At 35.7% G+C, this 26,847-nt stretch overlaps 2 protein-coding genes across 2 annotated transcripts in view; one reads left to right on the forward strand and one right to left on the reverse strand.

Annotated features, from left to right (window-relative positions):
* The window catches only part of LOC139980516 (uncharacterized), a 51,952-nt gene extending 35,346 nt beyond the window's left edge, over positions 1 to 16,606 (forward strand). Inside the window, exons 6-12 of the mRNA XM_071992207.1 lie at positions 3,075 to 3,212; positions 4,161 to 4,298; positions 5,649 to 5,815; positions 7,988 to 8,207; positions 9,322 to 9,531; positions 10,805 to 10,927; positions 11,522 to 16,606. Of these exons, the coding sequence (XP_071848308.1) occupies positions 3,075 to 3,212; positions 4,161 to 4,298; positions 5,649 to 5,815; positions 7,988 to 8,207; positions 9,322 to 9,531; positions 10,805 to 10,927; positions 11,522 to 11,704 (1,179 nt within the window). The 3' untranslated portion in view covers positions 11,705 to 16,606. The remainder of the gene's footprint in view (positions 1 to 3,074; positions 3,213 to 4,160; positions 4,299 to 5,648; positions 5,816 to 7,987; positions 8,208 to 9,321; positions 9,532 to 10,804; positions 10,928 to 11,521) is intronic.
* Positions 16,607 to 16,816: 210 nt separating this feature from the next.
* LOC139980519 (TLC domain-containing protein 2-like) overlaps positions 16,817 to 26,847 on the reverse strand; it is a 59,759-nt gene continuing 49,728 nt past the window's right edge. The window contains exon 4 of the mRNA XM_071992213.1: positions 16,817 to 25,472. Within this exon, the coding sequence (XP_071848314.1) occupies positions 25,083 to 25,472 (390 nt within the window). The 3' untranslated portion in view covers positions 16,817 to 25,082. The remainder of the gene's footprint in view (positions 25,473 to 26,847) is intronic.

Here is a 26,847-nt window from a genome sequence, read left to right on the forward strand (position 1 = left end):
AACAATACATCATTGTTCTTCGAGACACAATACACCATTGTTATTCAAGAGTAAGGAGTTCATTTAAGCTTTTATAGGGCTTTGTTATCTTGATTTTTTGTTTTGTCTTCTCTGTTCTTCTTCAAATGGTACTGATTGCATTATGTGTGGGGTGTAGCTCATTCTGTACTCTTTTTTAGGTATATTTTTAGCATCGAATTAGCCTCGACCTGTTTAATCGATTTTACCGAATTTGCAGAAATATGCCTCCAAATAATGTGAGATTGCAACTGAGTTACGTATGGACACACCCTCATAGATGCTTTTTTTCTTCTTTGTCTGAAAGGAATTTTCATGAGCAGGTATACATTATATGATGTTCCCATTTTAAGTCTCTACGTTTGTTGTCCGAACACATTTTTATCAGATATTAATATGATTATTCGTTGTACAATGCAAATTGATGTATTATTTATTACTATTTTTATTGTACTCCAAAATGAAACTCGATCAAAACTCAACTAGTCGAGCTTAAAGTCAACGTTCCACATGACTTGGGGGAATTTAGTCAGTGTATCAAAAACATAAAAAGATTAATCAAGCATTTAATTTGAAATGCTTTTGTTAAATAAGGAAGAGATAACTAAAGTATTAATGTAATTAACCTGCCTGATATTATATGCAAATAAAACTTGGTGTCAAATATTTGGCAAACAAGATTTTCTCTATTGGATTTAACAGTATTAACTAAACGCTAATTTAGGAGTAGCCAGTTGGTTTACACCATACAGATTTGTCTGGGTAGTCCTGGAGATATTTAATAGTTAGCTTGGGGATTATCCAATCACATGCATGTATCTAATTAGTTAGTTTGGGGATTATCCAATCACATACATTTATTCAATTGCTTGGTTGGAATTTAAGCAAATTGGTTACTCTAAAGTCGTACGTTGAGTCTTTGTGTCAGCTAGCCATCACTCAAATCCTTTGTGAAGTGTTGCTATGGCTACATATCTGGATCAGGGTTTTCATAATAAGTAGTAATTGAAACCTTAAGATTATGAAAGATATTGTGGAAAAAGATAAGACAACTGGTTTTTACAGTGCATTTTGGTGATTTACAGTATACTGTATATAATGAGTTTAAACATTAAGTTTAAAGGCATCGAAGACTCGCCCCAAACTGTGTGCCGCCGTCTGAAAAAGTTAACTTTCTGTTGCTGCTAGTGAAGTTTTTTTAGTGTCGCTTCAAAATGCAGACAGTAATGAAATGTGATACCTTGTTATCTTTTATCTAGACCTGAGATGTCCATCACTGCTATGTACACTGTGTTGTGGGTATTGACCGTATCTGCATGTATTGACTGTACACTAGTGTGTAATTACGGACATTAGCAAGCTGTGTGTGTATTTTCTGGGATCGATGGTGGTGTCTAACACTTCTGTTACCCAACTTCGAAACTAGGTCAGATTACCGGTATCAGACGTTTCTTTGTGCGCGAGTCTTCAATGCCTTTAAATGAATTAGGTTTTAATCTCTACTGTAAGTAAATTCTGGTACTGGTGTGTTATTACAGTAGGATGAGAACTGTGTGAGTTTCCTGGTTTATTGCTTCACAGCTGCATTGTTAAATTCTTAAGTTTGAACCCCCCCCCTCATTAACCATTTCTCACTCATGCATTTTCGATCATTATTATCTACTTTCCATTTGAAATAATCAAGCAGGGGATAATTGTGTTCAAATCTTGTGTTGCAGTTTTGAAGGTTCTAAACTGTGTCTCGGATAAAATACTGTTTTCAATGAACAAAGTAGCTATATACATTTTTTGCCCTTGCCAGGCAAATTGACCCATTTTGCATTTTTGCGATGCCACACTAAATAAATTATTGACTGTCGAGTTAACCCACAAAGTACTTTTAAATCTAATCACTTAAATATCATTGATCAGCCTTGACTGTGATTGGTCAGGAACGTGATGAATATTTATAAGTGAAGCCGACAAAATAGCCATTTTGTCAAATTTATTATCAAATCGATACAGACTACCAGAAGGGTCATCCATGGCATAGAATAGGGAAGTGTCTCAAAAATCCATGTTTGGAAGGAGGACATGTTTAATTTCAAATTGTCAAATAGCTGAGCTCTGATCATTTCTCTCCCATACAATGGAATCGATATGTAACACTCATTATCAGACTGTATACTTTGCATATGAAGCACTTAATATTTATAAAGGGAAAGTAAAAAACAAAACAATTCCATTCAGGATTTAAATGTTATAAATAGCAGCACAAAGTACCTAATTATCTTTGTTGAACATCCTCCCTCTTTCATGGAAGGTTTGCGCTGTGATGAAGCAATCCAGTCATGCTGTTATGGCAATTAGTCTCTATATATAGCCGCTTTTAGATCATGGAATTTAACTTTCACTTTTTGAACCCCTCTCTGGTTTCCTGCATGGATGAACAATAGAGTTTGGTTGAAAAGACACAAGCTTTTACATTGCTATATATATATATATATATATATATATACATTTATATAACGATATAAATAGATATATATATATAGATATATTTATACATATATATATATGTATAATATATATACATATATATATAGTTTTCCATGTTGTAGTGGACATGTCAAATGTTGTTGTACTTTATGTAAAGTCATCCAAATAGTGTCAAAGACATTTGAATTGTCTTCACCAACATCAAACCAAGGACATTTGAATTGTCTCCATTATTCCTCATTTTCAAATTTTCTGGCATTGCACAATGTCGCTTCTAGTTTCGCCCTCTTTTAAGTCTATTCATATTTTTGAACAATTTTTAACGTGTCTTCCCAGCAGTCCGAACTAAAACTGTTGATCGTGTAAAGGCCATGATCATTGCCTTTCAACCCATCTCATCCGTCTTTCTAAGAAAGACATTGAATGAAATCATTTGCTGACAATTTAGTCTGTCTTCATCCGTCTGTGTTCTATAGTACATGCAGACTATAATCATAAAATCGTGCAGTGAACAATTTTTGCAGAAAATTAACCTGTGTAGTGAATTAATTTTTCATCACTCTAATGCTCTCCTCCAGGCACACGAAGAGGCGGAGAAGAAGGCCAAGGAGGAGACGGAGCTGAGGAAGGCCAAGGAGATCGAGGAGGAGGAGAGTCGCCTGCGGGAGAAACAGCAACGAGAGCACGCACAGAAAGAAATCCAGAAACTGATGGCTGTATGTCAAAAATAGCAGATTTATCAAATTTTACAATTTTGTAACTTTTTAAAATAATCTCCATATATTTTTTAAATTTGATTTGGTTTGCAGAGAAAAAAAATAGTGCATGCTACTTCTGTTGGAAAAGACTTTCCAAGATCTTTTGCTGACTATATCATCAATGGATTAGTTTATTCGTGGAAGGTTTTTAAACTGATAATCGCAAATTAATTGGAAAGGAGAGGGACATTTTGACAGTTCTCTTCTTCATAAAATGATAAACAGATAGAAACTCATTATATCTGAAATAATGCAGTAGTCCTAAAAAGACTTGCAGGGAAGGAGCAAGGTTTGCTGATAGTGCCGGTGTAAGGAGGGGGGAGGGGGAGGGAGGGAGGGGGGAGGTTAGGGGCATGAAGGTGGTTTAAGTAAGTTTGGAATGTGATTATGACTTTAAGCTGGATTAGACTGTCGGTCATGCAACACTTTAACTCTTGTCCATCTGTGGTCTACTCTGTATTTATTTGGGATGTACAAACTGAATATATAAATAATTTTGATTTTGGGTTTTAGACTTATGATTATGGTTGCTATCATGTTCTGCTCCTTTTATCAATGTCACCTCCCACCAACCCTCCACCCCACCCCCTCCCCCTCCCCAAAGTTAAAAAGATGCTTTAACTTTGTTTGGATGAATGGATTTACAAGTAGATATATACGACCTTGAACCTGTGACGTGGCTCTACAAAAGAATAATAAAGCACAAGATGTCCCAACAGTATAGCAAGTATGACAAGAGCATATGACTCATGTACTTCACCTTGTGCTGAAGACTAACAAATTAAGTTTGATTGAGTGAACTCTAGACTGTTTAGATTTGTCTCTCTCCTTGTCTTCCCCCCCCCATGTCAATTATTTGTTCGCTTGGACTAATTGCTTTACACTTTTCATCCTTGGTTGATCAAGGCTCATGATGATGCCCTGAGGATGGCCAAAGAGGAAGCAGAGAAGAGAGAACAGAAAGAACTGGAGGAGCAGGCCAGGAGGAAATTAGAAGAGGAGGAGAAGGAGAGGATGTTGAAAGAGTTTGCGGAACTTCAAGCAGTGAGTAGAACGAACCGGACAAAATGTAGTGCGTACGTGGGTGTGTGATGCAATCAAATTAGGAGGCTCTATTTGTGAACATTTTCAGTGATCCTGTTTAAAACTAAAAAAACGACTATTAGGATAAAACAGAAGAAGCAATTCTTGCATTTGTAATAATTTGCGTTTGGGCATTTTTTTTTTTAATTTTTATCCCCACCCCTTTTTTGGGGGGGTGCAAAAATTTGTTAGAACTTATCAAATTGGCCATGCAAGTAACTTCCAGACATTGAGGACTGACTAGTAGGTGATTCTCACATTATCGGAGGCTGGGTTAATACAGAGTAACCCCGGGAATCTTTTATCGTTGGAATGCTGGTTCACTTGGGTATTTAAAGATTTAGCTAACTACAGGTGTGGATCTAATTGTTGTAAACACCCAAGTTTGTGGTTACTAACAACTAGAAGCCATTAATAAGAGCTTTAATAATCAGTGGAACCTGAACTTGAGTAGCAGTGGCCATCTGTTTCAACCTGTATATCATAGAAGTGTTCTTTTGACAGCTGGCTAAGCCAGCTTGGCCCTTCTATGGCCATGGTACGTCGGCATATAAAGCAGAATCAAATCACAATTAACCTTGCATTTCATGTTATGACCAGACTGTGAGGTAACCTGGATAACGTGTGAACAGTACTTTAGATAAATAAATAATTCAGTAAGGGGAAGTGATGTTAGGTTGTCCATGAAAAGATACCATTTGAGGTTTTACCAAGTTATGTTGTAATATGCAGCAAAATCCTCATGATATTTCTAACAACTGAACTTGGTTTTAGTGTTATATTTGGATATTTCTAACATTATCTCTGTGAACCTGAAAATGAAGTTTGGAAGTTTTTACATCTTAAGAAAATCTGTGACTTCCAACACAACTGTTAGCAACAGCCTAGTCTACAAAGGATTCTTAGTAGATAAATAAACCTGGACCTAATAATACTCTGCCGAACCACTGGGGCTGAAGGTGATAAATTCGTAACCTGGTTCAAGTTTAAAAATTTTAATTTTCTGATCGTACCTCTTCAACCGAACACGCATTGATAAATGTACCATTCATTCAATTTGCATTACCTGGCAGCATTCGGTGGTCGGTAGAATTATGAAGTTTTGCGATTTCAGCCGCTTGTGAGTTCGACTAGAGCCTTTTCTGCCACATTTACTAATTTACAGATTGGTTGACACAAGTAATCTACTTGATTCATTTGAGTCATCAGAACAGGTTGGAGGACGGTTTGTTCTGTTAAGCTAGGACAACAATTTTTCATTTGGGTGACAGGAGTAGACACGTAAGAGTTTATATTTCTTTTGATTTTCAGGCCTTACAGGACGCAGAGAAGAAAGCAGCTATAGAGGCCGCTCTGAAAGAAGCAAACCTGGCCCGACAGGAGGAACTTGAGGAGTCATTGACCGCCCTGGAAGGACTCCTAGAGGAGGAGAAACAAGCCAAACGGGACGAAGAGATTGTAAGAGGACTCCAAGCTAGGTGAGTACTCCGTGACCACACGGGTAGGAATGCGGTAACTTAATCTGGTACTCGATGCAAACAAAACGTTTGTGTACCCATTTTAATTCATTGTGTGAGGGGCGGCGGCCAGTATATCTGAACAGATTGATAGTAGATAGCAGTAGGGAATAGTAGATCTCGACGGAAGTAGACCATCGGCAGTGGATCTGCTCAGTAATGGAAAGGTCAACTCGATCACAAGTTCTGTAATGCTTAAACCAAAGACGTGGGAAAAGCATGCTTTAGAAAAAACAAATAATTAATTAGATAGCAATGGACATGACCGTAATTACATGGCTATAAGTTTCTCTTTCACATACCCTTAGGTAACCTTTTAGTCATTCAGAAAATCATGCTAATAACATTTTTTGTTATTAAATTATTAAGGTCTCATAAGCCTGTACCCATTAAAAACAGTAGTGTTAACAATGTCAGCTTAAACTCATAACCCTTTACATAGTTCTATTTTGCCATTCCTTTGTTTGTTCAAACATATTTTTAGATTTTAAAACTGAAAGCTGTAAAACTTACACTTGAAATGCTCAAAACTGTTTAGAAGGAGAGACGTACTTGAGCGGTGATGATTTGCAGATCTAGTCGTGCATTGTCAAAAATGACCAGATTGATGCCCGGAATGGGGGGGGGGGGATGGGGGGCAGAAAGAGAAAGAGGGTCAATCGTAGTTATCGAAGTCGTTATTTTAGTCCTTTTTGCCAATTTTTGACGATTTTACCAAAACCCTTAAAAGTATTAATTAATCAAAATGAGATAACAGGTATTAAGACTATGGAGGTAACCCTCCCAGATTTTGAATGATTTAAAGTACTTAAAAGGTCTTCAGTGTTACCCAAAAATATGCTAGAAATTCATATAATTGGTCACTCGTGCTCAAATTTCAACAAGCAAATGTTTTTACCCACACCAAGATATTTAATCGTCCGTTTAAGTGTTTCTCAACGGCCGGGAATAAATAGCCACGGAGGAACAACACCTCCAGGAGAGTACAGTACTTCTGAAGACCTTGTAGCAAGTTTTAGTTTTAGTAAAATTCAGGGTCAATACTGAATATCTTTTAATAATGATTCCATTTGACATACCTTTGAAGCACATCTAGATATTTTTTCCCCATAAATCTGCAAAAATATATCAAAATGTCATTGTTGTCTTAATCTTGTTGAAATAAAACTAGCAAAGTTTAGGAACTGAATTTTAAAATATGTTGACCTAGAAACAATGCAAAAGGCAGCATTTTAAGATTTACAACAAAGTAAGATTATTAACATATAAGTGTACAACTGTGGGAAATTCATTGAGTTTGTGTTGTTTTTAGAAGGTCAAATTTAATTCAGTCTTGACTTTTGGAATCTCTCCATAACATGCAGACGGCGACTTGTACAAGGAAACGTGGTTTTCGTTAAACATGATTTCCTCTATTTTTGGAAACCATTCTTTCCTTTGTTTGATTCTACTGAAAATGTTTGCTTTCGATTTAGATTAAATTTTTAAAAGCATAAAAAAATTGAAAAAATATACAATGTCTTGTCTCTTTCCCTGTTATGATAAGGAAGAGCTGCTTTCTGATCTAATTTTCATTTTCTCTGTCATAGATTGAACAAAGTATTAAGGAGATGTTAGTCTGGCAACTGTCACTGAATTATGTACGGAAACTGAAAATATTGTATTAATAAACAAGAAAGTAGAAAAAAATCAGGGTTTGAATGTGTGGTTTACTAAAATATCAAATTAAATAGTTAAAGCGAAGTAAAATTTGCGTAAAGAAACATGAGTGAGAGATTGCAAAAGAAAATGGAAGATTGCCAAGAATTTTTTTTATCAGAACTGGATTTGAACCAGTCATTTAAATAATTAAAATCATTGACATGAACTGTCAGGATTTCTTATTAAATATAACTTTGGAAAACGATCATGGTTTTTTAAACGTAATGTAATTGAAATGCCGTCCCTTCTCGGGGACCGTTAGTGTCGATGTTGAACGGTTTCTCTGTCCTCCCTGCCCGAGGGAGTAAAACGATGAATCACGTTTCAGAGATGTAAACTTTGTGGGTAATTAGCTGTTGGTGTTTTCATTGCAGCAAATTAAGAGTACCTTTTTCATCAGTGTTTGGATATTTTTTTTCCATCTCTTTCCAGACTTCTCGATGAAGAAACCGAGAAACGAGAGGAACTGGAGAAGTTGAAAGAGGAGCAGGAGAGAATGTTGCAGGAGGAGCAAGAGAAGAGGCAGCATTTAGAACAGGTCAGCGAAGAACTCCAGACAGAAAGACTGGAGCAGCAGAGATTACTGGAGAGAGAGAGGGAAAGACTGGAGATACTGGAGAGAGACAGGAAATCTGCTGACGAACAACTCCAGGTGAGATTTGCATGAACGGCTATTGATTCATGACACCTCTGTGACTTGTCTTCAGACAGCTGTAGTATATCTCACTCTACCATGCTAGACAGTATTCAGTTCAGCTTTTATGTCTTTTACCTATCCCCCCATCTTCCTCTTGCCTTTCCCTCAAGATAATAAAATCTCCAGGTGAGATTTGCATGACTGGCTAATGAATATTCATTACACCTCTGTGACTTGTCTTCTCACAGTTGCAGTATATCTCACTCTACCATGCTAGACAGTATTTAGTTCCTTTCATGTCCTTTACCTATCCCCCATCTTTCTTGTCCCTTCTCGAGATAATAAAATCTCCAGTTGAGATCTGCATGACCGGCTATTGAATATTTCCTCTTTGAGTTGTCTTCACACAGTTGCAGTATATCTCACTCTAGCATGCTAGAAACTATTTAATTCCTTTTATGTTCTTTACCTATCCCCCATCTCCCTCTTGCCTTTCCCTTGAGATAATAAAAGCTGCTGATGGGAAATCATAGGTATTAAAGTTGAATAATTTATTACCACAGTTTGGCATAAATTTGGGGAATTCAGTGGTATGGAAATTAGTGCTCATCTATGAAGCATAGAACACACTTCCTTGCAAATATCCCTTCACAAACATATCTATGGATTTTTTCTTCTTACTTACCTGCCTCTGCACATTCACAATACATCTGCAGTACCGTACCAGGAACTAATGTTTACTTTTGGGATGGACCCATCTCCCATTCCCTCTCTCTCATATTAATTTGTATAAAACCTTTTTTTTTTAATTTTTATCTTATCACTGTTGGACATTTTGGGTCTATGACACTAACGCATTCCATGACATAAAGTGTGAATGGCCTGAAATCATTACGAATTCACTTAAATCTTCTCTCTGAAAGGAGAAAGAAACATGGCCGGTCACTAGGGAGCGGTCAGTTCTAGAAGGTTTAACCAGATGGCTTAAGATACAGCAGTGTAAGTGTGCAGTGAACAGAGTGGGGAAACGAGTCCACGGTAAAATATTAAACCCAGTTCAGTTTTGAGATTTTTTTTCTCACTCCTATGGACATTTAACAAGTCACAAATTCTATCGATGGTTTTGCAGGAGGCCATTGAAAAACTGATGGCAGCAGAGCAGAAAAAGAAAGATGAAGAAAAAAGAAGACAAGAACTGCAGAGACCCGTTGGCCTGGCCAGACTGATACAGCCTAAAGCCAACCCTCTCAAATCTCACAGAGGTGTCGGAGCTTTCACCGAGTCACAGTTTGATGTCATCAAACAGCTCAGACGACAGTGGAAAGATAGAAGTATCTTGGTAAGAAATCCAATAATTATCAGAATAATCCAATAAATATCCCCCCAAGAAATGTTCAGTGTTGTATGTGTGTATGTATGTATGTATGTATGTATGTAATTTAGATCCTCCTGCAAGCAGGAACTAGCGAAGAAGCCATCATTGGCTTATCAAAGCCGCAAGCTGACCGAAGTCAGTCTCTTACATACATATATAACGTCCATGATTTTGAGAATTGTCAATTGTCAATCAACTCTGTGACTGGACGACATACATTAATCTTGGTTGAATAAGAAATAAGTGTTTGATAAGATAAGTGTTTGTAAGATAAGTGTTTGATAAGAAAGTAAGGTACAGCAATATGTGAGATCTGTCATTAAAGGGTTGTTTAATCCAGAGGCAGGCAATGTTACATTAAGTTGGAATAGAAACACTGTATGTTGCAGACTGAATTTCAATTTCTATGATTCTAACTTCTAGACATGGTTTGTTAGGATGTAAGCTTTTTACCAGTTTATGTATTTTTTTACTCCAGGCAGTTGATCTGTGTTGTCATGACAGCAGATTGTACCTCCTTTACTCTCCTCGTAACATAATATCGTTGCTGATTTAACCTATAGTGTAATACATTTTTTAATATGCTTTTTTTTTGTAGTTATCAAGGTTCCATCACTTTTATTTTCCTCAGTAGATAAAATAATTATAAAGAATAACAAATGAAGACAGACAATTTTTAAGCTCACTTGTCATGGTAACATAATTAACTCTGCTGTTTACCAGATATGCATGAAATGAATCTACATGTTATCAGGGTCATTTTCATTCTATAGCATCTTTCATAATCGCTGAAACTTTTGAAAAATATTTCCCCTGTTGAATCTGACCTTTTTCAGAGAAATAGAAACTGCACCCCTAGCAATGTAAACTGAGGAACAAGACTGTGTCATTGAGAAGAAAATTGAGAAGAAACTTTGCCTTTCAGAATGATTGTAGAAGAATTGTTGCAACTGAGCATGACTGACCCTATTCTTGACCTTCCAGCAGATTTCTTGCCAAATTACAAGATCCACCAAGGTCCTTTAATATGGTTGGACATTATTGGAATATCATCCATCATTTCTGCTATTTCCAACAAAATGAGAATACAGAAATATGTTCTCACTTAAAAAAAATCACCTCTCTTTGGTTTTGCTGTAAATCTTGCCATCCTTCGGTAAATTACTCTTTTCTTGCCGAAATAAAACCTTTACTTTTCAACCTTTTTTATCGAGTCAGTCGGTTTGTGTCTTCACAGAGTCCCACAGATGATCTTCCTAACGGACCACCGGTTCACGAAGGTGGGCAGATGGACGTTATCAACGAGATACCCAACCAAGGAGATGTTGTAGTAAACACAAACGGACAGGTGGAAGAACAGGTACGTAGTTTGGGCTCATGCTAGCAAAGAGTCTGTAATATTTAGGAATGTGGTTACCACATGACAGATCCACTCACTAATCAGTCACAATACTTCAGAATTTGTCAGTATTGCTATAAACATAGCCACAAATCAGGCGCATAGCCAGGAATTTGCCAAGGGAGGGGCGAACTATCAGAGCTGTAGATTCTGCTTTGAAAACTATCTAAGTGTAGTGCCACCATGAGTTGGCCGTAAGCGTACAAGAATATTTTGGCTGAAAATGCCTCCCAGATCGCTGGAAATTGCACTTCTCAGGCCTTGTAAGTTGCATCTAACTTTGAAATTACTAGCGATATCATAAAAACATACAAGAAAATATGCTCAAGGGGGGGGGGGGGCTTCTGCCCCCTTTGCTCCTCCCTTGGCTACGCGCCTGCCACGAATAAATGATGCAAGGATGCTCATGTTTTCCAAAGCCTGTAGATTTTCTGCTCCTGGAGCTATGAGTTGAGGAAGAAGATACTGTAAAAGCTGTCGCATTTTGAATTAGACTTTTTTCATTACACTGTGGAGTGATCAATCTGCCACTTTTATCGTTCTCTCCGCACAAAGGTCGATGAACACAGAGCGGCAGAGGGCAGAGAGGAACACAAAGAGAAGATTGAGGAAAATATGCCTGACGGAGAAGAGGTTGCCGTGGTCGTAGAAGAAGCAAGCAACGGAGCGTCGACGGAACTAGACGGGGGGGAAGAAGAGGCGGTTCCCGAGGGTCATCCGGTCACTGGCCTGGCCTGATGTTGTAGATGTACGCCGTCGAAGAAGAGACAAAAACCAAAGAAGAAAGTGGCAATCATGGTACAAGAGATGAAGAGAGGCATTAAGCTTTAAAATGGATAGAAGTGAGGGAAACATCAAATCTAAGATGAGAAAGTAACAGTAAATTATGATAATCATGAAGAAGGGAATTGGTTACAAGAAAACAAAAAAAAAGGGGCTGGACTTTAGGGGTTGTGCTATGGTCTGAGACCATGTGATTTATGGGCCAAAACATCTTGTTTGACTCTGTGGTCCGTGTGGGGTGTTTGAAGTTTGAAGTTTCCAGACTTAGATAGAATGAGTATGTGTTGGTATCTTAAGCATAGTTGCCTGTACTCTTACTGGCCCTCCATGATGGCCAAGCCTAGCCTATAGGAAAAAACAGTCCTATGCAAATACACTTGGACATTAATAATTTGTTACTTGACAGCATAAACTACCCCAAGTACTGCCATTAGGATTCATCCTTGGGCGCACTTAATTCATCCACCAGCTAAGGTATGATTGTAAACACAAGTTCCCTAATGGCTGACACGACCTGTGTGAAGACAAATTTGGCTTGACTACTGTAATAATACACTGTGTGTTTATTCATGAATTTGTACAGAGGAAAGTTCAGCTTACATTACCAACCAGATATTCAATCCCCCTGTCTTTGGCCAAAGACAGTGGACTCAGGTGGTATTTGCTACAGGGTGGGGAGGATTTTGATGTCTTTGATACTCCTACACTTACTCAAGGTAGTTTGAAACAGTGCATTACATAGGCCTACTCATACCAGAGTGCTTTGTATTCGTTAACAAAGTCTTACCTACCACCTGTACTGATGCTGTGTTTGAACTCATACCAGAGTGCTTAGAGTCTTTGTATTGGTTTACATAGTCTTACCCAGGGATATACCTGCTGCACTGGTACTCATCCTGTGTTGGAACTCATATCAGAGTGCTTATAGTCTTTGTATTCGTTTACATAGTGTTACCCAGGGATAAACTACCTGTACTGGTACTCATCCTGTGTTGGAACTCATACTACTGCGAGTCTGGTTGTTCCAGTAGAACCACTCATGCCTTACATCAATAAACAACAAACTTTGTTTTAGACAATTTTCTTTGCATGGATAAATTAAGAACGGATTTGTTTGGGGATACATGCTGTGAGATTATATTTAAACAACATGGTATGGGTAAAGAAAAGCTAAACTGCCTGTTTTGATTTCTGGAAGTTCTGTAAAAAATAATAATAATAAGCTGAGAAAAGTAAAAAGAAAAGCAAACAACTAGTAGAACATTTTGGAGTATTATTCATAATGGTTTGGAGCGTAGATATGGCTGTGTCTTTTGATGTAAATACCTCGGTAGGAAAAAAATTGGTGCTAGCAAAGGTTGATTTTGTAATTAAATAAAAACTGTATTCAAGAAGCAAGGGCTAAGCACCAGGCACGAGGTATGACTTAAGCAGTGTTTAAATTTTATCCAAGTATTGGAGAAATAATATTTATATTAAGATTGATAAAAAATAGGGTGTTACTATCAGTTTTGAAGCAAAAGTGTCAACAGCTAAGTTTTAGTTGTAGCTGGGATCCAAACATGTTGTTATGTTTAAGATTTCTTTTTCTTTATGCATTAATAAGTTAATATGAGAGGAGAGTTGGGTGTAAAATTAGAGTAAAAAGTACAAACTTGTGAAAGTATTGTATGTTATAACTAGGTCCTGCATTACAGATATTGTTAAAAAAAAATTCAAACAGATGAAGTTTTGACTAACAATTAAGCAGTCTATGCTCAGGGCATGAAATGTTTAGTACTCATGTGTCTGCAAAACAAAATAAGCTTAGGCTCTGCAAAAAGTACAGTTTCTAAGGCTCTGCAAAAAGTACAGTTTCTAAATGGTAGCCTATCAAGCTGATCATGGGCATGTTCTAAATAATCATTCCCAGGAATTCGATATGGATCCAATTTGGGAAAAATTCGCTGTATCGGAGGAGAACAATTCAAGTTGTTGAAAAGTTTGATAATCATAATTAAACAATTCTTAGTAGCATGATTAGGCAGAAGTATCATAGATTTTGTTAAATCGTCTAATCCGGTGTACATTCTGAAGACCAAGGGGGGGAAGACTAGGTCGCATCTTCTCATTCAATCATTCGTTCTTTGCAAGTTTTTCAATTTGCGGTTTTGTTTTGTCTTTTGTGGTTTTCAGATAAAGGTTATGCAATTTTATATAGTCCATCCATAATGATGCTCCTAACAAATAAATGCAACATCTTTCCATGTAACAGGAATGGTTGATATTAGCTTCCCTCCTTACCCAGAGTTCTTTAGTTTCTGTCTTGATAAGGTATAACACTTCTTATTATTATTGTCTTGGTAGTCTATTGTTTTTTTTGTAGTCTATTGTTTTTTGTAGTCTATTGTTTTGATAGTCTATTGTTATATAATATTGTTGCATGTTTTGTTCTTTTAAATGTCTACTGCAGCCCACTTTTACTTTAGTTTCTTAGTCTTTCCTCGTAAAAGCTTTCTAAATTGGATTTCTAAGTTTAACTATGGCATTAAGATGTTTACCATTTCTGGCAAAAGAATTCACCAAAATAATTATGTCTTATATATATTATTCTTGTTGAGTATCACCTTTCCTTACATGAAGAGGAAAAAAGGAAAAAAGAAAATTTTAAATCATTTTAACTCATTTTACTCAATTGAAATAGTTATATAGAGATTAAGTTTAGATGAAAGAGAGCTGATCTTCCTCAATTATTTTCAACAGATCAGAGATTTAAGACCTTTTGATTTAAGAGATTTAAGACCCAGAGATTTAAGACCATTTGATTGATAATCAAATATCAGTTACCTTGGAAAATGAGTATTTAAGTTTACCATTAACTCAAAGTACAGAACCAAACTTAGTATACTTCCTTAAAAGTGGCATAGCGCCATCAAGTTACAGAGTGAGGCCAATTGATAACTTTGAGATATCATAAGCATACATAAACAGGGAATGAACCCTTGTCACAAATATTATACACAATTTAGGTCGCTTAAAACTTCCTGTTTTTTGCTTTCCATGCATTCCTCCATGGATGAATTGAACCGACACTCCTATGGAGAGTACACCTGTGGCTCATTTTACGCAAGATTCAGCAATATACAGTACTTGAAAAAGTTAGTTTAGTAAACAGGATTGCTTTGCCTAGATGTAAATGCACTAGAACACTTGAAATGCTAATTGCTTGCCTTTTGCATGTTATGTCTTCAGCAGTAGATTTGTAAGATTTTGAAGACAGCACTTTTCAGAAGAAACCAAAATAAATTACTGAGGCATGCAACATTTCTAAGGCAGACAAACTGTAATTTTGAGGGTAAGGGGTTTGTTATTTGGGGGTTGGAGATGGGGTTGAGGAGGTGGTGGGGTGATTGGGGCAGGGCAAGGAGTGTCTTAGCTGTGGTTATTTTCAAATTGTAGGTTTTTGCTAGCTGATAACACTGATCAGCTGATCAGGAAGAAATACTTGTCACTGTTTGTAACTTTTTACAAGACATTTCAGTGGTCAGTTAGTTCAAATTTTGTACTGTAATTTAAATAATGAATCATAAAAGAGGTGCTTTTTTCTCACTCTCTTGTTTTTGTGTCTTTTTCAAACAAATGTTTCAAAAATTTTTAGTTTATTTTTGCAAACCTTATACAGTACTTTTTTTTACATTTAACAACCCAACATTGATTTTGTAGTAGTTGTATTAATATATATTTTTATTGATTTGATATCTTTTTCATTTAAACAAGGATGGACCTTTGATTTTTTTTACTGCAAATCAGCTATTTAAATTTGACATATTTGGCTAAGCCATCTTCTGGGTCTAGCAGCAATTTTATTTTTTTTTCAACTTTAGACGTAGTTTTCTTGGTTTGTTCTGAATAAAGGTAGCTTTAATATTTTATGTTGCAAATCAGGTCAAAAATTTCCGTACATAACACCAACTTTTAGTAAAACTAAATCAGTTTTTTTTACAAATGACTCGCAAGAAATTTGATATTCTTAAAAATTCTCTTTGCTGATATTTTGGCAACACGAAAGTAAATGATGCAAGGAGGGGGGGTTATTGAACCGAAAATGCAATTCTGTATAAAGTTTTCAATCTTTTTTATCCAGAGAGGAAACCAAAAGATTTTGTTGTTTATACAAAAAATAGTAAAAAGGTTTAATCTTTCATCTCTGGAGGAAAGGAATATCTCTAAAACGAGCTGAACATTCCAAATGTATCAATTTTCAAGGATAAAATTCAAGAAGATTATCACCTACACTTGTGAAGATATCACTGCCTTGTGTTTCGGTATCCACTAATATTTGTAGCCACCAGATTTAACTATTAATTTGCCCGATTGATTTTATATTCTGACATCCTTGATTTTTAGATACTTTTCAGCAATTTTCTGATCAGGCAGTGATTATTCAAAAAAACTAGTTACAACTGTAAGTGGAGACAGAATTGATAGCTAAAAATAGCTGGGCTGGTATTTGTCACGCTTTGACATCTTTACGCTTCATTCATTTAATTTTTTTTAGTTTCTGTCGTGTAACAAGTTAATCAGGCATTTTGAAAATGAATTTGTCACCAGATATCCTAAACAAATATGAAATTTGTTCTTTTATTTACCCAGTTTGCCACCATTTTTTGGCTTTTCCTCTTTTTTTAAAGTAATAATCATCAGAAAGTAACTGTAATTTCCACAACTCTATAAATGTGAAATGGAAAATAGGTTGGAAAAAGGTTTTATATCACCCAAAATATGATTATGTTTCATAGTCTGTTTCTGTTTCATAACGTGTTTTCATAATCATAATCTGCATCAGAAATTCTCCTAAACAAATATGCCACCACCCCCCCACCCCCAAAAAAAAGAAAAATAGAGAAAAATAGAAGCAGAGATGAAAGAAAGTACTGGAAATTGCCTATGAGCTGATTCTAAAAACCAGTAGCTTTAGAGGTTAAGAGAATTGATGGTACTTTTTACCCAGTAAAATCTTTCATATTTTAGATATATTTAGGTGCCGTCAGAATTATGATATTGTTGTAAATTTATGTGAATCGTATGATTGTTTTTTTAAATTCCACAAGTAATCATTCCAAGATTAAATGTTTCCATACTTGGATTTTAATATAATGTAGTCAACTCAATGCGTTTTTTAATTATTGTACACAAAATCAATGGTTGACCTGTCAAATCTTGGTTGTCATTCTATTTTATCTTTCCAAATTTTTAAATAAAAAATGTAAGAAATATGATTAATTGATCTTCACTCGTTTCTTGTTTTTCCTTTTTTTATTTTTTTTATAAAGTAGGTCTTACTTCCTACAGGAACTGAGGCCCCTCAAACTCTGACCCCCACCCCACCCCCCTCCTCTCAGGTGATCCTAGTATTTTGCTTAACGGTGCAACATACATGATCTCAGTGACACCCTATTCTTTTGGTTACCAAATTTATTCACCAAGTGTTAACTATTGCAACGACAATTTCTTGCTCGAGAACATCGCTGTCTCAATTAGGTTTGTCATTTTGCACATTCTCAAGTGTTTATTAAATTTCTTTTCATGTTTTACAGTATTATATAGCATGAATGTTGTTAAAATCAAAGGCAGGTGGTTACACAACTGGTTACACAACAAGCATGGTACTAAGGTTTCCATCAACCCCTCCTCCCCAACACCCCCCCCCCCCCCAATACAGCTTTCAACAGAGATTGTAATCCTGGCTTAAACCCCACTCTAGGCAATTGCATTGTTCTTTCAAATAATGATATCAATGTCTTATCAAGCACATCTCTACTTGCCCAAAGACGGCCCAAGACTGTACCGAATGTCCTGTGGACAGGACCTTGTGGTGCACACACAGTTCTGGCAAATTGACCGGTATTCATACGAGACCCCACAAAGTTAACACGTTGCAAGCATCCTGTGAGGTTTGTTTGGAAAAGTGACATGTTGGTGTGGTGTTAACTCCGGGTCTGTCTCTGAGGTGATGTTTGGTTATGCCCTGCTCATGGATACTTGAAAAAATGGAGAGAAAAGACGGTCTTTACCCACTGGACAGACAGAGGATCTATGTCAACAGGACAGAGAAAGGGTCTACCCCTTGAGGACAGAGAAAGGGTCTACAGCCTGAGGACAGAGAAAGGGTCTACACCCTAAGGACACATAGAGGGTTTACACCCTAAGGACAGAGAGAGGGTTTACACCCTGAGGACAGAGAGAGGGTCTACACCCTGAGGACAGAGAAAAGGACTTTACACACAGGACAAAGAGAGGGTCTTTATTCAGAGAACAGAGAAAGGTTCTTTACCCCCAGGACAGAGAGAGGGTCTTTACTCAGAGGTCTACACCCCAAGGACAGAGAAAAGGTCTATACCCACAGGACAGAGAGAGGGTCTATACCCACAGGACAGAGAGAGGGTCTATACCCACAGGACAGAGCAGGGGTTCATGATAGAGATATTAGAGACAACTTTTATATTTTGATATGAAATTTATTGAAGGTGAAAATACTTCAATGATAACATGTAATATACAACTTGAACGTACAACATCAAATTGAAAACATTTGAATTAAAAACACAGACTTCATCATATTCTCAGCTTTTTTGTTTCTTGCAGAAAAAGCTTCATTTAAATATGAACAAGAAGAGTGATGGTGTTTGAATAAAGGGTTGAAATTTGCATACATTTAATTGCTTTTAATTACCAACAGGTATTTGTGCCTAAATAAGACAATGAAACTTTCATAAATAAATGATGAAATGTGAGATTGTTCTTAAAAGGATACAATCATAGTAAATTCCAAGATCTACCCAGGCCCATACCCAGGCTGGGCACAAGGGGAGGGGGTGCACCCCCACCCCACACATCTGTGCCAACATCATGTGTACAAAACCTTCACCCATGTATTCTTCCCCTCTTTTAAGTTGTTGGTGCCGATCGAACTCAGAAGTCCGGGTTATCGGCTTGGATCTACCTGAATGGGGCCTATTCTAGAGAAGAGGACATAGTTACAGTGATTGCAATTACCTCACCATGTCTAATACAGAAACAATTGAAAAGATTGATAACAAAAGAAAAAAAATCTTCTGGAGAAGGAAATGTTTAATCTTTAGTTGGTGGAAATTGTAGGAAGTTGTATTATTGTATTTGATAACGATCTGATTCAGGATCTTAAATTGTTTGGTGCAATAGATGAAAACTGCTAACAGAATGGGAACAGATCATTAAAATGGAAAACATTTTCCTTTACTTGGGAATTCATTTCTATTCAATAACAAAAAAATAAATAAAACAGAAGTCTTACAGAAGTCTTGATATATTACATGAGGCAGCTGGAATATAAGATTAATTAAACTTGTGAAAAAGGCAGTTTATTAAATATTTAATTTGATTACTTTCTTGTCCAAAAAATACATTTCAAAATGTGTTTTTGAAAAGTAAAAACAAAGGCCTTAATGGCCTCAAACTTGGGATTAACTGATTAACACAACTACTTTTAACATCTAGTTTCAATTAACATATTTAGATGTACTAAAAGATATATGTTTTCCCCTGAAGAAAAAGGGATGAAACTTCAACACACACGTTCAATTTATAAATTGATAATGAAAATTTTCGGTTCGAAATGACTGGCTATTGTTCTCAATGATCAGAATTCATTGGACTGGTAAAGCTCTCATGCTATTATGTTTGATAATGACAAGATTTCTCCCCCCCCCTTTAAAAACATATGATCCCTGGTTACACACAATATGCAAGGTACTGTGACTTACGAATAGCGCCCCCGGAAACGAATAGCGCCCCCGGAAACGAAATGGTTAAATAGGGATCACCACGGAGCAATGACCGAAAAGGTCGGTTGGTATTACCCAAGAATGATTAATCCTGATATTATTAGCTAGAATCACCACCTCAAACCAAACCAAACTCTTTTCTCTCTTCAAATCCTATTATATTTAATTTGGGTAATTGCACAGCTATCCAACTTGGATCATTAGTTAACATTTTTTGGCTAAAACTTTTCTTAGTATGGGCAGAGAAAATTTATCAACTTTTAAGTCTCGGAAAGTACAGTATGCTGTACAAATTTGTGAAATTCTCGAAAATCTATTTACCTAGAACAACTAGTTAAGACCATGTAACTATAGGGGGAGGGGAGGAGGGGGTGGTTTTAACCCACCCATGTTCTTTGTCTCCAATGCCTGTAATCGTTCAGGTTTCTAGTGGAAGTGATAAAGCAGTCATAGAGCAGGGCCAGGCCTCATTCTGATCTTGAAAAAAAAAACAATAGCACATTGTCAGAGAACAACAAGTCATTGTAACAAATACTTAATTGTCTTAGAAATGGACTGTTGTTACATATATCAATTCTTCCCTGTTCATTTCAAATCAAAACTATATAACTTTTTTTGGAACACTTATATATTTGGTTTTTGTACAAAAGGATAAAATTAGCAAAACTGAACTATACAAACTATTTTGCAATTACTGTCATTGACCACCAAGAGGTAATACTAAATTTACAAAAGTATTTTCAGGTAATTACGATTAATATCCAAATTTAGAATGAGCTTAATTTTTAACAAAGAATATACTTTTATTACTAAAGGAATCATGCATTTTTTTATTGGGGGGGGGGCAGTTATTCTATTGTCCATCAAAATAATAATAGTGACTAAACTGGTTATAAATATCATAAATTTTTCAAATGGAAAGCATATAGAAAGCAAATTAAAATTATTTCCAAAAAATTAAAGTTTTCAGCAATCAGAAATGAATAAAGAATTTAAAAGATACATTCATGACTGAAATAAGATAAATTTTGTTTACTAAATGAATGCCCGAGTAATTAATACCCTTCTTACCTGTTTTTAATTTTTTTTAAAATTTTTTAATATGTTTTTATGTTCATCAATTGTCCAGCAACTTTGCAATTCAAAAGTAGAAAAGACAAAAAATACTGAAGAGACATTTTTTTTCTTTTCGAAGAAGTCTAAAAATTCCATGAAGTTTGACTTATTATTTACGATAATACTATGTGAAAATAAAAACATGCCTTAGTGATCGGTCAGATGTCAAATCAGTGGTTCACCAAAAGATGGGGGAAAACTGAAGAAAAGTAAAGCACCAATACACACAAGTAGTACCACATTTTCAATTGAAGACTTTCAAAATTTTAACTTTTACAATTATTAAAATTTAACTGAAATCTCATACCAAAAGCAGATGTGCTCAGTGGGGGAGCCTCCATACAGTCAGGGGGGGCGGATGCCCCCCCTGACGGACTCAAATGGACTGCTGGCGCCCTTTTCAGCTTTTTACCACTTTTTACTTATTCGCGATTATTGACTTTATTATTGTGCTCTCATCTACCTATTGACATATGTCACATTTTGTTGGCGATGACACCTATTTATTCTTCATTTATCTGCAAATTAGCAAAGGCCCGGAAAGGGTCATTTCCGGCGATCTAGGGAGTATCTCTACTCAAAAAATTTCTGTACGCTCCGTGCCAACCTGTGGTGGCACTCCGCTTAGATAGTGTCGAAAGCGCCCCTAGAGACCATTCTTGCCCCCCCCTGACCAATACCCCTAGCTCCGCCACTGAATGTGCATGTAATAAATGCTCTTCTTCATAACATCAAGCTGCTGTTATATGTAAAACAGGGTGATTTTCTGCATTCTTTCAGTGAGGCAGATATGAGCGGAGGAGGAGGCAGGGAAGGGTCACTCCCGTCGGGCAGATGAAGATTTTAAGTCAAAGCCTGCATTTGAAGAAAGTTTGCAGGCAATGGTTATACATGTGTCTCTTTATTCTCTGAGTGCTCCATCCCCCCCCCCTCCTCCCCACCAGACCATATTTTTTTATATATAGAACTTTCATATATAGATGTAGGTAGATGCAGGTCTGTGTACATCAACAAATAGTTTCATAATTTAAGATTAATTATAAAAAGTTAGGGTAAAAAGACACATGACCAAAGATCTTTGTTGTTTTATCTGACTGAACAAAGAAACTTAATTCATTAAGAAACTTAATTCATTAAAACTATACCTGTATTTTAATATCTATATATATATATATATATTTATCGCCATTGGTTATCCTACATAGTGTAAGTATATACAGTATTAACCAGACAGAAAGGAAAGCAAAATATTATTTAACTTTCTCTTTCAAGTTTTCATCGACCAACCTTATAAGTATATTTCTTCCAAAAGAAGCTAAGACTCTCTATAATATTCCAAATAAATTTAAACAATTTGTGTATCATATTTGCAGCCTGAATCCATATGCACTTGTTACAGTGGTCAGTGTTCAGTTTTCACTGTGGGTGAAATTTCTTTCAGCGCTCAAATGTGTAATGGATTTGCCTTGAATGATTCCATTTTCATGTAGGTACTAATCAAAATCAATTTTTACCCACAAAGTAAAGAGGGAGAGAGGGGGAAGGAGAACCCCCTAGCTAGACCCATCCACCAAGTTTTGACAAGTTGTGCTCCTTACATCAGATAAAATACAGTAACCGAACCATCAATGGTTTCTTCAGCAGTGTTGATTTTCCATCTTGCTGGTAGGTGACTCAATCATACATGCAATTTGCTATGGAAGACTGTATCCTAACATAACAAAATGCATCCTATCCTAAACAATGTAAACACTATCTAGGGACATATGTACTCTTAAGTAGTATGTCATTAATGACATCAGTCAGCATCCCTCAATGGACATTTCACAAACCCTCAAATCCTGATGTCAGTTTTTGTCATGTACTTGTAGCCTTTGCAATTGAAATGCCTTAAATATCTTAAAGAAATATCTGAAAATGATCTTGAACTGGTCGTACATTTCCTTATCCAAATATATATATATATTTTAAAATGGTTTACTTTTTCATTAACCCTAAATGGAACAAAGTGACATAAAAAAAAACATCGTTCACAACTTAACCACCATAACACAACATTATATTCCTGAGTGAATAAGTGAAGTCGACCACCAACGTCCAAGACACGGATTTTCATCGCCTATAGATTAACAGACAAATATATTGACCAAAAAGACAAACACAAAACATCCTTATGAAAGTGCATGAATCTGGCAGTCTCCATGAAAATTTGCATAATGGCAGACTTTATAGTTCATTTGCATATTAAACAATGTAGAATAAATATGTCCTCATGATAAGCAGTGATTTTTGACCAGTACAAGGAGTGCTGAATGTAAAGAAGACATTGGAGACATAAGAAGAATAAAATCTAACCGTTGTCTAAGGATACTTTTAATGTGACAGTGAAAGAAAGACCCCATCCAAAGTAGCTAAAAAAACATTTTCTAGTTGGGAGATATTTAAATATCATATATTGACAGTTCAGCAGTACAGTATATCACACAAACATTGAATTGCTTAGTGAATTCCCCCGTTTTGGTTTTTTTTTTTTTCATTCCATTTTTCTCTGGGTAAAAGTAACCAAGTATTAGTTATGATAAAAACAAATAGACTATAATGATAAAAAAATTTATCACTGAAGCAACAATATTTGAAAACTTCATCTTAACCAAACAAAATCAAAATAATTTGAAATATATATTTTTTAAAGAGCTTCTAAGTCACTATAGACTTGCCCAAGCCTTCAGGGTAGCATACGTATGATAATTTTAAGACATATCTCCCAAACCATATAAAAAGTTTTCTTAGCTGCTCTGTTGGGGTCATTGATACATATTCATCTGTATCATACAATTTAATGATATTCGTCTCAACAACATTTTTTTAATATTAAAACGAAAAAAAAAAAGATGTATGAGTCATACAAAAATGATAAGTAAATTCTTTTCAAAGACAAAGCTGTCCATATTTGCTATGTTATCACAATCGGAGCATTGTGTAAAATCACATTAGAAATGCCTTGAAGTTGTTAATGTATGAATAACCCTACATACTCAGCTCTTTCTCTTGTGTGAATTAATGCTGTTGGTACCATATATTATTTATATATCTCGAAATGAGGTATCTGGCAACATAACTTATTAATTTGATTCATCAAAATTTTGAGGAAAAAAAATTGCACAATTGGAACAATTTTCAATATTGGGCATAAACTTTGGTTTCTAATAAAGGTTTGAAATTGAAACAGTCAAATACTACATTAAATTTGTGATGGACACAAATTCTCTACATTTGGAATGAACACCAAAGTAGTCGTAAAAGAGTTATTTGTAAAATTGTGAGTCAATTTAGGTACCAAAATGGTTTTAATTATATAGATCTTCTTTGTTAGAATGGGTTGGGGATGGGATCAAATTAAATACCAATATTACTTGGTGGGGGAGGGAGGGGGGGTGGGGGATAGAGGATCCAAAAATGTGCCTTACCTATCTTCCCTGATCAAATTTAATTTCCAGTCATGACAGCATGCATTATTTACCAGTGGTACATTACAAACGGTTAATCTTAATTAAACACCCAATATAAACGGTAATGCAATTTTTAAATCAATATTTTACATACCACTTGAAAGCTATATATGGCTATTTATTTTTTACACCTGTAGGTTGCACACCTGACCATTCTACGTGGTTCTATTTTAGTAAAATTGTACATAAACAAAGATGTTTAAATATTCAGCATATTATAAGTTCAAATACAGTATTGAAATTCCCTGAAAGTAACACGTTTTAGATATGCTTAGTATGTACTTACAAGTAAACAAGTTACACTAAACACAGAACCTAACAATACACCCGTGTGGCAGCAGGTTATCACTGTAACCAACTCACTAGGTTTATTAGGTTCTTCCATCATTCGGTGACATGTTTTAAAAGCACCAAACAAACTAGTTGAAACTATGAAACTATCTTAACGCTTGTGCATGCTTTGTGTGTGTGTGCGTCTGCGTTTGTTTTGTATTCAGACTGAGGACTTTAACAAAAGAATTCCATGTCCTCGGATGTGATTTTTAAAAAATCACCATGTCCTCCCAAAAAATCTATTGTTATGAGGTATTGTTAAGGTAAGGCTACATGGATTTGAACAACGGAAAAAACAATGGGGTCCTCAGTCTGAATGTAAAACACACCTGTGTGTGTGCTGATGTGTATTGTGACAGAGAGTTTATGGCATTCTTCAGTAGAGCACGGCCACTTAATATAGAGTGCATATAGTGACCAGAAAGGTCTGTTTTTTTCCTGCTCAATAACATGCATTTATTGAGCAGGAGTTTTATTAAAACTTCCCAATTTCATAGAATCCCAGTTATAGCCAAGCATATATATATATATATATAAAACACCTGTGAAGACTTTTTGACATTGATACATAATCTAGTTTGAAAGGAGGTCCCCATTAGCCATGAGATCCTTCCTTTTATCTAAATAATCACTACATAGCAACCTCTTAAATAGAACGGCATTTATAATTGCCATAGCCAGCAGCCCAAATGATCCTATCCCGATAAGCAACGTTGGTATAAGGTGGGCGTGCATGTACAGCCAGTGGGACATGTGGAATATCACTCCAAACCTAAATATAACAAAGGTGATGACGTTGATGATTCCGTTCAGCTGATAACTTAACGAGGATTTTGTGTAATTCATCATTAACATCAGTTGCCGAGCGTGGAGGAAGATGCTGTTGACTTCACCGATGAGGGCGAACAGAGCGTAGCCGATGTATTTGTGAGTGTACAAGGCGATGGAAAAACAACTCATAATCTGGAGGAGGAAGAAACAAAAATAAATCAAATAAAAATATTGAAAATTTAAATTACAATACATATTACAACTCGTACAGTACATTACAATATAATGCAACTGCAATGCAAATGCATTACATTACCTGACAATACAATACAGTACTATACGTGCAATGCAATACTACTGTATGCAATGCAATGCAATACCATAAAATACCATACCATATCATATCACATCATATCATATCATACCATATCATCATATCATATCATACCATACGATACCATACAATATCATATCATATAATATCATATCATACCATACTTTACAATATCATCATATCATTATCATACCATACCACATAATCATATCATATCATATCATGATACCAAAACATAACATATCATATCCATACCATATCATATCATATCATACTATATCATATCATATCATATCATACCATATCATATCATCATGTCATATAATATATCATATCATACCATACCATATCATATCATACCATACCATACCATACAATATAATCAATACAATACATAACAGAAATTGGAGACCAAACTCAAATAGGTGCTGTCAGCTAGTTGATAGCTATAGTATATATATGTAACATATAACTGATATGATCTCCAAAAAGAAAATCAGAAAGATTGAATCAAAGTTCACAATAAGTGCTGTTACGTAAAGCAGTCAAAGTCACGTGTTTTCAAGGTGGTGTGTGTAAATATTTGGAGATGAATTGTTTGCCTTTAAGATATGATATCGCTACTTAATCAGTATTTACAATCTACCATTAATAAAATGCCACATAAGCAAATAGCTTACATATGCATCAATCAAGGACGAATTGTCTCCTTCAATTGTTATGTATCCACATCAGCAGGTCCAACAAATTCAATATTGCTTCAAAATATGCTAGGGGTATGGTGCCAAAAAAGGTGGCCTCTCATGCTCAAATGTCATAGAAACATTTTTTACTGTTACCTTCAAACTTTTTCTTTTACTGACAGGGTCCCCGAGATGGCACCCTTCCCCCCCCCCCCAAATATAATTTTCAGGACATGATTTCAAATGAGAGGAAATTAGTTTGATATTTTTGTTATACTTGTCTGGTATATAATAAATCAAAAGGCAAATAAGGCTGCACAGGAGCAGCATAGAATTAGTTGTAATGGTAAACATCAACTGTAACAATTGTCATTTAAATTTTATCCCCCTTTTGAAAGATTTCTACGATCAAAGTACAGACTGAGTTTTTTTTCATGTTAGAAAACATATTTTACATGTACATATCTATACACCTACATACAGTACCCCCACCCCCCCCCCCCTATTGCTGTAATAAATATACTTGGATCAGTTTAAATGCGAAAACAAA

Source organism: Apostichopus japonicus, chromosome 15 (genome assembly GCF_037975245.1).
Source record: "Apostichopus japonicus isolate 1M-3 chromosome 15, ASM3797524v1, whole genome shotgun sequence".
Lineage (NCBI taxonomy): Eukaryota > Metazoa > Echinodermata > Holothuroidea > Aspidochirotida > Stichopodidae > Apostichopus > Apostichopus japonicus.